This window comes from Myxine glutinosa, chromosome 1, assembly GCF_964187855.1.
Source record: "Myxine glutinosa chromosome 1, kmMyxGlut1.1, whole genome shotgun sequence".
Taxonomy (NCBI): domain Eukaryota; kingdom Metazoa; phylum Chordata; class Myxini; order Myxiniformes; family Myxinidae; genus Myxine; species Myxine glutinosa.
This window is the reverse complement of record NC_136261.1, coordinates 102759010-102773509: the sequence shown is the minus strand read 5'-3', so window position 1 is coordinate 102773509 and position 14500 is coordinate 102759010. Positions and strand designations below refer to the sequence as shown.

Genomic DNA, 14500 nt, shown 5'->3' with positions numbered 1-14500 from the left:
ACATATTTCAACATACAGTTATTTGATCTTCATTTCAACAATATTGACAGATAAAGGTGATATAATATAACAAATATCATGAAACATTTACATCTTGTAGTCCATTGTATAATTTAAATAAACATTAATGCAAATTTCGCATGTGGAAAAAGTAAGCACACCCTTGGCTCTAATAGGTGGTATTGCCTCCTTTGGCAGAAACAACCTCAAGTAGGCGTTTCTTATAACTGTCTACAAGTCTCTGACATCGACTGGGAGAAATTTTTTCCCACTCCTCCATGCAGAATTATTTCAGCTGTGCGATGTTTGAGGGGTTTCTTGCATGCACAGCTCATTTCAAATCCCCCCACAACATCTCAATGGGATTTAGATCCGGGCTTTGAATTGGCCATTCCAGAACCCTCCATTTCTTTCTTTTCAGCCATTCCTTGGTGGATTTACTGGTATGCTTAGGGTCATTGTCATGTTGCAAGGTCGACCTTCGGTTGAGCTTCAACTTTCCGACAGATGGCCTCACATTATCCTCAAGCACCCTCCGGTACAATGAAGAATTAATCGTGGATTCTATGATGGTGAGCTGCCCAGGCCCTGATGCAGCAAAGCTGCCCCAAACCATAATATTTCCACCACCATGCTTTACAGTTGGTATCAGGTTCTTGTGGTCAAATGCTGTCTTTGGTTTTCACCAAACATGTCTTCTGGTACTGTGGCCAAATAGCTCTACCTTTAACTCATCTGTCGAGAGCACGTTGTTCCAGAAGTGCTGGTCTTTGCCTCGGTGTTCATTGGCAAACTTTAGTCTTGCCTTGATGTTCTTTCTGGACAGCAAACGTTTCCTCCTGGCACACCTCCCATGTAGATCAAATTTGTGCAGCCTCTTTCTAATGGTAGACTCGTGCACTTTGACATCAACAGTGGCAAGAGCTACCTGTTGGTCCCGTGATGACATTCTGGGGTTCTTTGAGACTTCTTTCAGCATCTTGCGGTCTGCTCTTGGGCTGAACTTGCTGGGGCGGCCTGGCCTGAACAAGTTGGCAGTTGTTTGGCATCTTCTCCACTTGTAGATGATCTTCCGGACAGTCGAATGATTGATTTCAAATTGTTTGGAGATCTTTTTAAATCCCTTCCCAGACTCGTAGGCATCTGTAACCTTCTTTCTGAAGGCTTCAGAGAGCTCTTTTGATCTAGGCATGGTGATGCCGCACACTTCAACAACAAAGAGCAAACCAAACTAAATGTCTGAGGTTTAAATAAGACAGGTTCCTCCAAGATCCTCTCCAACGATGTTCTAATCATTTGCACCTGAGCTGGTGCACCTGATTCTAATTTTAGGTATTTGAAGTAGTGATAAATGTAGGGGTGTACTTACTTTTTCCACATGCGAAATTTGCATTTATGTTTATTTAAATTATACAATGGACTACAAAATGTAAATGTTTCATGATATTTGTTATATTATATCACCTGTATCTATCAATATTGTTGAAATGAAGATCAAATAGCTGTATGTTAAAATATGTTGAAAAAGTCAAAACTTTACATGGGGTGTACTTACTTTTTCACGTGACTGTAGGTGCACCAAAGGAGTGAGGTTGTCAGGATGGCCGAGAGGTGTGCCGTCCCTCAGATGGGCGTTCAACTGGTTGTCCCATTTGCGGGTATTAGTTGGTGGAGGTTAATCCCACGGTGTCCTTCGTGAAGACTAGTTATGCTGTCGCCGGAACCCTGGACAAATTCCTTCCTTGACTTCCTGTGTCGGAATGGCGTTCCATCCAGGATTGCAACCCTAGCCATATAAACCGCTTCAGCAGCACCGATGCTCTGCATGTAGGTTCATGATCTGATACACTCTGGGCCAAAAAAAAAAGAGCTAAGTCAATTTTTTCAACTTTTTTTGGTCATAACTATTTTACCCATACGTTAAAAAAACCACCAGAACATGCAGAAATAACTGTAGAAACCAATATGGAATAGCTTGTCCTTTAGCTTTCTTTAAATAATCCGGTCTTTTGGTCAAACTTTCACAAAGCTTCTTGCACCAAGAAATGTCAATATTGTCCCATTCATGTTTGACAGCTTCAAAATGTTGATCATAATTTGCAAATTTCCTTCCAATACGTTTGTGCTGAATATAGGGACAATTATTTTCTTTGGGGTTCAAATAGGGACTCCGATGATGTCCGACCAGACCAGAACACAAGTTTCAGGGGACTTTTTCTCCAACTACTTTTTGGTGTTTTTTGTCATATGGGCAGGGGCATTATCTTGTTGATAAATTACGTCTTTGCTTTTCTCTCCAAGAAACAACTTTTGGAGGCTGGGAAGTAATCCTTTAATGTTTTCTGGCATTCCTTGGCAGTAATTGACTGTTCACGCCTTATCAGCTCACCAACATTGGCAGATGAAAATGCATCCCAGACCATGATTCCACCTCCTCCATGCTTCACAGTTGTGGAAATGCACTCAGGGTTGAATCTCTCACCAGATCTGAGAAGGCAACGGTCTGGGGGCATCACTGCAAAGCTGAAGTCTTCATTCATCACTCCACAGAACTTTCAAACCAGTCTGAATCATGGTTCCCATATTTGGCCAAAAAGTGCAATCTGTCCTTAATGTTTTTCTTAGATAATAGAGGCCTCTTAGCACATCTTCTTGAGGCAAAACCAGCATCATGAAACCTTCTTGTGATCCTTCTGGAAAGTCTTGTTTTCAGCAGTTCTGAACTCCTCTGACAGTTTCCGCAGGCTTTTATTTCTTTCCTGTAGAACTAAGAACTTCAGTCGCCGGTGATCTTTACTTGTGGTGGCTCTAGGCCTGCCAAATCCCTTCTTCCTTGCAGTAGAACCAGTTTTCTGGAACTGTAGACCTATTCTGTGGTCTGCAGAGTAATGGATAGGGATGTTCTTCTTCTTGTTCAGGAGCTTGTGGATTTCAGAATATGTCTTGCCCACTTGACGAAGACTGGCAATTCCATTTTAATATCCCCATCAGCATGAAACTTCTTTCTTTGTGGGCATTTCTAAATTGAAACACAAAAACATGACCGACACTAACTGTACAAGTCATAAATTAGAGCAATTTAGGCACTACATGTGCACTAAATAGTGAAAAAAGATGACTCTTAAAAATGCAATGCAGATCTTTAAAAGTATACTTCGAACAGTAAAAAAAAATTGGAACATTTTTTTTTGTGACACAGAATAACTCAAAACAGTATCATCTTCCTTTTTTTGTGTAAAATGTTGATCTATTTTGTCTTGCCTGAGATATTGCCCTTTAAAGAAAGATTAAAGGCGAAAATACGGAAATTTTGTAATTTTCGTTTTTTTTTGAGAACAAAACTTATTTTAAAACGTTTTTTTTCAAAAAAATTGCTGGCCAATAAAAATTTCAATAAAAAGGTGCAAAATTTGAGGAAAAAAACCAAAAACATTGCCTCATCAATTTTTGCCCCAGAGTGTACAAACTTTTTTTTTTTTTGTATACTGAATCGAGGCTCGTGAAAGAGCTAACATTTCACAAACAAATCAACCAGACAAACAAAATATATAAAAAGAGGGAGCGGAAGACAAGATGGGGAGAGAAGGGGAAGCACACAAACACAACATTTGAGAGCAGGGAGATGTGTGGGAGGGAGAGGGCTTGGGGGGAGGAGGGGGTGGGAGAAGTATAAAACACAAGGACTTCCAGGACAGAAGCTGGTATTTCAAAAAAGTGGATTTGGGGTGAAATTAGCGGGGGTTGAAAAGAACAAGGTTTTGGATGGGGGAAGATAAGAGATGGTGGTGAAAAGCTGTTTTAAACACCTGGAGGGTGGAGTGGGATTGAAGAGAGTGAGGGAGTTTGTTCCAGAGGCGGGAGAAAAGAGGAGTGCAGGTGAGCAGAGAGCCTTGATTTTGGCAGTTTAACCATAAGAGGGTTGCAGGCAGATCTTGTGCGACCTGTAGGAATATTTGGGGGACAGAGCCCAGAGAGAGCTGGGGGGGGGGGGGGGCACGGCCAGAGAGGAGTCGGTAGAAGACGGAAAGACCACCAACCTGCCTGCAGTGAGTGAGTGAAAGGCCCTTGGAGTTAGCTTCATCGCGGGAGATTCCAATGATTCTGAACACTTTGGTTTCAACAGCGTGAAGACGAGCTAGGTGTGAGGCAGGAGCACCAGCCCAGAGGGGAGAGCAGTATTCCATTGAGCTGCGGATGAAAGCCTTGTATGTGGTGAGGAGCTCAGGTGTGCCAAGGAAGGACTTCGCACGATGGAGGATGCCCAGTCGGCGACTGGCTTTGGAGGCCAGATTTGAAATGTGGTTTTCCCAGGAAAGATCATGGCAGATAAAAAAATATAAAAAACCACATTTAGAGGCCATTTTTCCCTGCAAAGCGGGGGTTGGCCTTTTTCGGGGACCGTGGTTGTTGTTTTTTGGTCCCCTTTTTGAAGCAATGTTTTACGGCCGGATGAATGGAGCGACAGAGAGTAGAGTCATCAGCAAAGAGATATAGAGGATTTTCAAGAGAGTCAGAGAGATCATTGATGAAGACCAGAAAAAGCACAGGGCCCAGAACACTGCCTTGGGGAACTCCAGCCTGAACAGGAAGAGGAGATGAGAGAAACCCATTCAGGGCCACATGTTGACTACGACTAGAGAGGAAGTCCGCCCGCCATGCGTGGAGATTTCCATGGATACCAAAGGAGGAGAGTTTGGTGAGCAGAGCGGGGTGCCAGACCGTATCGAAGGCACATGATATGTCAAGGGAGACAGCTGTAATTTCCTGTTTAGCTTTGAGGACCTCCATCCATTGTTGAGAAAGCAGAAGCAGCATGTCCAGAGTCGAGTGACCAGGTCTGAAACCAAATTGATGATCAGAGATCAAGCCATTGGAGAAGAGGAAAGATTTCATATCTGAAGCAATGATGGATTCCATGACTTTGCTGATAATTGGGAGAAGGCTGATTGGTCTTTAGTTGCTAGGATCTGTTTTTGTACCTTTTTTGTGCAAAGCGGTGATGTTGGCTGATTTCCAAGCAGGTGGCAGATGACCTTGAGCAAAAGAGAGGGTGAAGAGAACAGAGAGAGGGAGTGAAAGAGCGGAAGAACAGGATTTTAGGACCCGTGGGCTGATGCCGTCAGGTCTAGTTGCAGAATCGGAGTCGAGGGTTGACAAAATTTCCACCTTGTCAGGAGGAAAGGACAGAGTCCAGGAGCAGCTGGGTATGACTGGGTACGGTGGGTACAGAGGGATGGGTTTGGGACACAAGATTTAGAGGCAAACACAGAGTTGAGGCATTCAGCTTTTTCACGTGCGGAGTCGGCCGTGCAGCCGTTTGAGGTGAGGGAGGGGATGGAGGGGGAACAAACACCAGAAACAGATTTGACCAGATGCCACCAGGAAGAGAGAGACAGATAAAAGAGTTCGGTCTTGAGAACGGAGAGATATTGTTTCCTGGCTCTCCTGAGGGTAGACACGCACTTGTTTCTGGCTTTGTGAAAAGAAATGAGATTTCCTTCCGTTGGATTTGCTTTCCAGGAGACGAAAGCAAGTTGTTTCTGGGCAACAGCCTCACCACAAGATTCCGTGTACCATGGACGGGAGTAAGGGTATGACAACTGAAGACGAGATGGGATAAATCTGTGCATGAGAGAGAGCAATTTACTTTGGAAGAATTCCCAGGATGAGTTGATGTCAGAGGCGGTAGAGATGGGAGACCAGTCCAGATGATTGATGGCTGCTTGAAGACCGTGCCAGTTGGCCTGAGTGAAATGCCAGACTCGTTGACGCTGAGGAGGCTCTCTGAGAATAGTCAGAGAGATTCCCACTTTAACAAGCACATGATCAGATGAGCCTCTGTAACCTTCTTTCTGAAGGCCTCAGAGAGCTCTTTTGATCGAGGCATGGTGATGCCGCACACTTCAACAACAAAGAGCAAACCAAACGAAATGTCTGAGATTTGAATAAGACAGGTTCCTCCAAGATCTTCTAACGATGTTCTAATCATTTGCACCTGAGTTGGTGCAGCTGATTCTAATTTTAGGTATTTGAAGTTGTGATAAATGTCGGGGTGTACTTACTTTTTCCACATGCGAAATTTGCATTTGTTTATTTAAATTATACAATGGACTACAAAATGTAAATGTTTCATGATATTTGTTATATTATATCACCTTTATCTATAAATATTGTTGAAATGAAGATCAAATAACTATGTTGAAATATGTTGAAAAAGTCAAAACTTTACATGGGGTGTACTTACTTTTTCACGTGACTGTATATATATTATTTTTTAGTGATACATTAACCCATGAGCTGTTATAAAGCGATCTGTATCTCCATGTCCACCCTATTCTCAGCTGGTTGTCCTGACACGTCCATGATGCACAATCCTTTGGGCAGTGGCTCTGTTTACTCTTTGAGGTCAGTGGCCACTTCTTCAGCCTTTGGCACAATGGATGGAGAAATCTCACCGAGCCATCTGGCTGCCTCCAAATCACGCTCACGGCTAGCTCATCCTGTTGTGGACGATGGAGTGATCTACTTTTATTCTAACAAGTGTGTGCACAGCTTCCTTTGAATAAGGCTTTCTGCCGACCTAACCGAACATCTTGGCTTCCTCTCTCCCTTTTCTTCATTGAAATGCAACATCGTGCATGCGCCACATTCTCTTACCGTTTCAACCTGCACCTCTTGCTCTAATCAGCTCTAATCCACACCAAAATGCCTTCCCTCTCCTCTTTATTTAGATGTTTTTTGCATTTAAATGCAACGTAGGAATCCAGGTTGCGGTGCCGAGCGAATGATCCTATTGAGCATTGCATGGCTCGGTTAATATTTCGGTGAAGAGGTAGTGGGTATTGGTGACCAATGGTAATTCCAATGTGACCTGTTGGATCATTATGCTAATGCCTTGTGGAGTTTGGCTTTAGGTGTTAAAAAACAACTACCTCTGGTAGTTCAAGTGAGGCTGGGTATCCATTCCAAAATCCTCAGTTTGAGGCCTGCTCCAAACTGGGAGGGGAAGTTTTGTATAATAATTTTATCATCCTGATCATGTCACTTTCGCACTTGTTTTTCTTGCTTTTGTTATTATTTTTCTCCTAAAGCCCATCGGTCTTCTTACATTGGTTTAATAAATCAATTTATCTTGGAACCTGCCACCTTCTCCCCCAACAGTGATGACGTGACCATTTCAAGTGAAGACAACACCTCCCTCCAACAGTTTCCTTCTGCTGCCGTGCCTGAGCCCGATTCCGAGTCCGTTTTGATGTCCTACACAGACAAGATTTGTACAACTACTGGAAATGGCACCCCTGCTGAAAGCGGCTCCAGTGGTGGAACTAGTAACGGATCAATGAACCCGTTGACTGTGCGCTCCAACACGTTGCCCTCGATGACGAGGGAGCAGAATGGTGTGTCAAGAATGTCGGTGGTTGTACGGAGCATATCTGGCGAATCTCCGTTGTCATTTAAACAACATAGTGAAGACAACAAGTTGGGTGACAGCAACCCACATTTGGATAAGCGCAGCAATGGTGCCACGCCGAGCATCGCCTTGGCAATGGCGACCGCAAGTGCAGGAGCACCACCCGATGTGATTCGCAAGTCGCCGGCTGCTTACGACGATGGGACTTCGACCAGCGAGGAATCGGAGCCATCAGGGATACGTTCCATTCGCAGCAAGATCCACAAGATTATCCGGAAGAAGAAATGAGGCCAGCCTGACTTGCCTGATTGACAATAAATGTGACTCCCTGGTCGCACAATCACACAATGACTCCGATCATCTGAATGGCTGCCGGTCCCTTAGGGTCTAGTAACGGTGTTTTGCTCTTCATTTTTGTTCTGAGCAGCAAATTGATGCTGCCGAGGATATCGCCGCAAACGCAGTGGCTCCTTGGTAAATGGGTCAAAATCCCACATGTTGCGATCGTATTTTGTCTTCCAGTTGAATTTGGAGCGAGGATTTGATTTCCCTTTCCATCTGTCAGTATAATTTGACTGTGGTTCAAGTTTATTTTGTGTAATAGCTAATCTTAATGGTCTCAGATATGTGATTACAGGTTGATGTCTCAAAACACCTTTTCATATTCCATTAAAAAAAAAAATTACCTGCAAGTTACTTAACCACATCATTAAAGGCACAGGAAGCCGGGGATTAAAACACGATGGTGGAGTTTACTTGTTAACCCCACTTGAAGAGCTGTTTGCAATAACATCCTCCTTTGGTCTTATTTATACTTTCTCCGTCCAAGTTCTTCACTTTAAGTAGATCTACAAACTGTTTACTTTTCCACGAGTGTGCAAAACCTTTTGGGTCATCCTTCCCACCAGTTTAGCCGAATCGTATGATGGGAAGAGGAAGAAGGTGGTTGGATGAAAGAGGAGTCTGTGCGGGAGGAGACTGCGAAGAAGCAAAGTATGCTTTTGAAAGGTTGTTCTTATCCTTCTGTTATTTTTATTCTTAGCTTTTGTGAATTTTTTTAAATGTTGCTTCCCATCCCCAACCCCTGGCCCCAACCCCTCAATTTAGGAATGTTTTACATCTGTGAAATGTCTCCTTCTCTGAAGCTTTATTACTGCTTGGTCGGTTCCGTTGCGAGTCCCACATCGAGGGTAGTGAGATAATCGACGACTATCGCATCGCCGGCCTGTTTACATGTGCACCGTTTTACAATTGATCGATGTGGGTACTCGGAGAGGTAACTACCGAATGTTGCGGACAAGTTTAACCACATTTTTATTTTTTAGTCTCCATCATTTGTTTCGGCAAGGAATGTATGCTTTTTTTTTTTGTGTTTTATATGGTACGCTCAGTGACATCTTTACAATACTCTACGGTTTACAGGGTTGGGGTCTTATTATACTGACAGCCATGCAGTGAGCACTCAGCTATTCCTCCATCCGCTTATGGTGTGATGGTTGCTCGTTCATGTTGCAATGTGGAGACTTTTGCGGTTTCCTGTTGCCCGATGCAAACTTCCTTTGAACTGTAAAAAAAAATAAAAAAAATAAGGGAGTTACTTTTACATCTTTGCAGCAATGAAGGACTTCCTTTGCTATGCTCACCCTCAACCTTTCCAAAAATTGGAGGATGTTTCTTGTGGATGCTGTCAAACCAAACTGGATCATCAAAAGTTTGAAGAATGGCAGTGCATGAGGCAGCCCCGATCACAACTGACGTCGACCTTCCGTGTAGTGTTGCAACTGGCCATCTCGAGAACCCCCTCCAGCACAAACAATCGCGCTGCCTTTTCTGATGTTTCTTCGCATGTTTCCAAAGACTATGCAAAAAATGATCCAGCGCTTTTGCTGTTTCGTTCCATCAATTTGTCTCCTCTTTACTATCAGTATGCATGTCTGTCTAATTCCTCCTGTTTATAAAAAAAAAGTACATGAGATGTATATTTTGGAAGAATGGTTTGGCTTTTGCACTCGAAGGTCCGGCTGTTTTGCTGCAGGTTCGGGTCGGTCGTCCATAAAGGAACTTGAATAATATTATTATTATTTTTTGGGGGTGACTGGTAATTTCTGTAGCCGTTCGGTCATTGAATCCGTCTGCCTTCTGGTCAATGATATAGCTAAAGCATGTGGGAGGAAACATTAGATCCAGGCAACATTTACAAACGATGGCTTTATACAAGCAACGTGTGTATAATACAAGCATACACATTGCACAACCCATGTACAGAAGCTTCAAGATGGCTACATTGTAATAGCCAAAGGCAGAGGGGTCGAGCAGAGCCGGGGGATATTCAAAAAGAAATAAAAGAAAAAGACCACCTGCTTCATCTGCCAACTGGAGTGTTTTTGCCCAAGTAACCAATACTTGTATTGCTTTAGCCGCGTCTTCGTTCCCATATTAAATTTCCTTAAGGGATCCCATGTTGTGCAAACTGTGGAATTGAAATGCTAACAATTTAAAATTTCAGCCAGAAAATACATTGCACTTTGGCTAGCACCAGAACTTCATTTTGAAAACCCAAGTCCTCTCCAAACTCGGTTAAAAAACAACAAATAATACTTTCCAAGCAATAAATAATGCATTAGTCTCATTTGCCAAAAATAAGCCTTTACGAGCCATTAAATTGCTGGTCAAACATCTCGCTGGAGTATCATGGTAAACTCTACTCTGTGTGCTTACCTGTACAATGGGAGGTAACGGTGTGTAATTCCACTTTTCACGGCCACGTAGGACAGGTGGCCGCACAAGCTAGTCTGCGTAATTGTCGTCTGACCAAATAAAAACGGACAAATTAGAGAACACCAACAACCAAAAAAAAACCCCAATGAGGGAGAGCATGCAAGATTGTTATAAATACTGAAAACATGGCGGTTTCCAAGCAACAGTCGTGCCTGCACTAAGCAAGCAAACGTGGTGAGGTTAAGCTCCAATGGTTAAAGGTCGTGATATTTTCAGCTCTGATTCGCATGTGGGTTAAATGTCAAATCGAGTGTTTGGTTTGGGTGGGTTTACAGTTAATGAGGGTTCTGTGGTCGACTGGTTCCGCTTCCTGGGCGCCATTTTGCATCGGCAAATCACGAGGAGCTTTGTATCTGACCTTTCCTTTGTACTTGTAACTAAGTTTATACGGTATATATTTCACAAAAACCAACATCACTTAAAAAAGGAATTCTACAGCTTTAGGACGCACTCGACCCATTGGAGTGAAATAATTTGATTTATGCGTCGAATGCAGAGTTCTTTAGGACGTGTACTTTGCCTGTACAGGACATCAATCTTAAAAGCCTCAGTTGGCCGAAACCTAATTTTCCCCCAAGTTGCACTTTCACACAGATGTTCTTACGAGGTAACGTCACCATAACGTACAGGCGCACGACAAGCTTGATGTTCTTTTTGATTATGTCATTTTCAATGATTCAACTCTTCCACCCCTTTTTCTTATCTGTCTTGCCACCATGTTTTCAGATTAAATGTACATCCATCACTCTGCCTTTTGTTGCCAAGAGTGCCAGCCAAATTTAAACCACCCTTATTTTCTATCTGTTCCCAGCTTTGGGTAAACGCCATTAGCATTGGGAACCTGATTCCATTAGATTGTCTTCCTAGTATGCTCCATGGACTGTGGCACTCCAGATTGGTTCAAGCCATGGCCTGTGTGGCACTCCAAATTGGTCGAAGCCATGGCCTGTGTGTGGCACTCCAAATGGGTCGAAGCCATGGCCTGTGTGTGGCAATCCAAATTGGTCAAAATCATGGCCTGTGTGTGGCAATCCAAATTGGTCAAAATCATGGCCTGTGTGTGGCAATCCGAATTGGTCAAAATCATGGCTTGTGTGGCAATCCGAATTGGTCAAAATCATGGCTTGTGTGGCAATCCGAATTGGTCAAAATCATGGCCTGTGTGTATCAATCCAAATTGGTCAAAATCATGGCCTGTATGGCAATCCAAATTGGTCAAAATCATGGCCTGTGTGGCAATCCAAATTGGTCAAAATCATGGCCTGTGTGGCAATCCGAAATGGTCAAAATCATGGCCTGTGTGGCAATCCGAATTGGTCAAAATCATGGCTTGTGTGGCAATCCGAATTGGTCAAAATCATGGCTTGTGTGGCAATCCGAATTGGTCAAAATCATGGCCTGTGTGTATCAATCCAAATTGGTCAAAATCATGGCCTGTATGGCAATCCAAATTGGTCAAAATCATGGCCTGTGTGGCAATCCAAATTGGTCAAAATCATGGCCTGTGTGGCAATCCAAATTGGTCAAAATCATGGCCTGTGTGGCAATCCGAAATGGTCAAAATCATGGCCTGTGTGGCAATCCGAATTGGTCAAAATCATGGCCTGTGTGTGGCAATCCGAATTGGTCAAAATCATGGCCTGTGTGTGGCAATCCGAATTGGTCAAAATCATGGCTTGTGTGGCAATCCGAATTGGTCAAAATAATGGCCTGTGTGGCAATCCCAATTGGTCAATCATGGCCTGTGTGGCAATCCCAATTGGTCAATCATAGCCTGTGTGGCAATCCGAATTGGTCAAAATCATGGCCTGTGTGGCAATCCGAATTGGTCGAAGCCATGGCCTGTATGTGGCAATCCGAATTGGTCAAAATCATGGCCTATGTGTGGCAATCCAAATTGGTTGAAGCCATGGCCTGTGTGTGGCAATCCGAATTGATCGAAGCCATGACTTCTGTGTGGCAATCCCAATTGGTCAAAATCATGGCCTGTGTGTGGCAATCCGAATTGGTCGAACCCATGACCTGTGTGTGTGGCAATCCCAATTGGTCAAAATCATGGCCTGTGTGTGGCAATCCCAATTGGTCAAAATCATGGTCTGTGTGGCAATCCCAATTGGTCAAAATCATGGCAACTCGTGTATGGAGTGTTACATCTCCACCAGTAAGCTCGCACAATGTCCTTCATGGTTCTTGTGGCCTCTTAAATCAGAATCGAGCCTGAACTTAATTCCAGCTTTACCTGGTTTTGGCACAATCATTTTTTCAGAAATCGTCAGTGGTGACGTCATGCATGACCAAATTGCATGCGCATATTCAGCGGTACATATTCCTGCGATAGTGTCTCGCCTGTGAGCTCGCCTCCTTAACCGCACACGTGATGACGTTCACTGGAGCCATTTCAGGTCACAAATCCAATAGCCAAACTCAAATTATAAAGAGCTTTGAAAAATATAGATTATATACAAGGCAAGGCAAGCCTCCAACAGCAACTTCACCATTTGTTTCTAATCTAGGAAGTTACTGATTCAGAAGTCAAGCAGTCGATTTACATTGTCATATCAGTTGTTCAAGGAACATTAACTGCATTTTTTAATGCAGCAGGAAAGTTTGGATTTTATCCTCAAACCGATCCGTGTGATAGAAGGCACTTTTGGGTACTGTAATGGCTTCAAGTAGTGCGCAAAACAGAGGTTGGCAGGATAGCCGAGATGCCCGAGAGGTATGCACACATCTCAAAGCTGCCTAGCTTGGGTTCGAATCCTGACGCAGCTGTTAACCATTGCCCTGGTGTTTCATAGGCAGGGTTATTCATCAATGTGTATGTCGTCCCTCCGTTGGACGTTAAACAGGCATCCCGTGGGTCGGCATTAGATATTGGATGTTAAAGATCTCATGGAGTCCTTCACTAAGAGTAGGGAGTAGGCAAGCTATCTTCGGCACCATTAACCAATTACAAATTCCTGCCCTAACCAGCAGAGGGCACTGCATCAGCAACACAGCTGCCTTCACCCATCACTTCTCCTTCACCTCTCCTCAGTTAATTGCACTGCTTTTAGAAAGTCTACACCCCATTTCAAAATTTTCACCTTTTGTTGCCACCTTTATTTACACATCGTAACCCACAACTTCCAAATGAAAAACAAATTTTACAAATTTCAGAAAATTAATTAAAAATACAAAACCACAATATCTTGGTTGGTATTTCAGAATAAAATCAGCTGTTCCTGTGGGTTTCCTCTGCTGGGTTGTGCATTTCACAGCAATGACTCAACTATCAGCACCAAGGAGCTTTCAAATGACCTGTGGGATAAAGTTGTGGAAATGCACAGATCAGGGGATGGGTATAAAAATATTTCAAAGGCCTTGATTATCCTTTTGAGCACAGTCAAGACAATCATGAAGAAGTGGAAGGTGTATGGTACCACCAAGACCATGCCTATATTAGGCCGTCCCTTTAAACTGGATGACCAAGCAAGGAGAAGACTGATCAGAGAGGCCTCCAAGAGGCCAATGGCAACTTTGAAAAGGCTACCGGCCTTTATGGCAAAGACTGGTCACTGTGCATGAGACAACAATATCCCAAGCACTGCACAAGTTTGTCCTGTACGGTAGGATGGCAAGAAGGAAGCCATTACTCAAAAAAGCCCACCTTGAGTCCAATTTGAGGTATGCAGAAAAACACTCCGGAGATTCTGAAGCCATGTGGCAAAAAGTTTTGTGGCCCGATTTTGGTTTTGCATTGCAAGGAGCAAGGAGTGCTTGTATAAAGCCATTGTCTGTATTCCAAGATGGAACGTTTTGGCCGAAATGCAAAATGTTATTTTTGGTACAAACCCAACACAGCACATCACCCAAAGAACATCTCTTCTGTGAAGCATGGTGGCAGCAGCATCATGTTATGGGGATGTTTCTCATCAGCAGAGACTGGACCACTTGTCAGGATAGAAGGGAGAATGGATGGAGCAAAATACAGAAAAATCCCAGAGGAAAACTTGCTACCCTCTGCAAGAAAGCTGAAATTGGGACGGAAGTTCACCCTTCAGCAGGACTATGACCCGAAGCACACAGCCAAAGCTAAAATGGAGTGGATAAAGAACAAAAATATAAATGTCCTTGAGTGGCCCAGTCAGAGCCTCGACCTAAATCCAATCGAAAATCTGTGGCATGACTTGAAGATTGCTGTCCATCAACGCTCCCCATGCAACTTGACTGACCTGGAACAGTTTTGTACAGAAGAATGGGAAAATATTGCCCAATCAAGGTGTGCAAAGTTGGTAGAGACCTATCCCAACAGACTCACAGCTGTAATGC

At 43.5% G+C, this 14500-nt stretch overlaps 1 protein-coding gene across 10 annotated transcripts in view; it reads left to right on the top strand.

The window, feature by feature from the left end:
• Positions 1-9776, top strand: part of STIM1 (stromal interaction molecule 1) — a 124574-nt gene extending 114798 nt beyond the window's left edge. For 5 of the 10 annotated variants that reach the window (XM_068116117.2, XM_068116127.2, XM_068116109.2 and 2 more), the window contains 2 exons: positions 6342-6540; positions 7162-9776. In XM_068116117.2, the coding sequence (XP_067972218.2) occupies positions 6342-6540; positions 7162-7699 (737 nt within the window). In that variant the 3' untranslated portion in view covers positions 7700-9776. The remainder of the gene's footprint in view (positions 1-6341; positions 6541-7161) is intronic. The other 5 variants (XM_078775392.1, XM_068116137.2, XM_078775381.1 and 2 more) reach the window with 1 other exon arrangement.
• The last annotated feature ends 4724 nt before the right edge of the window (positions 9777-14500 follow it).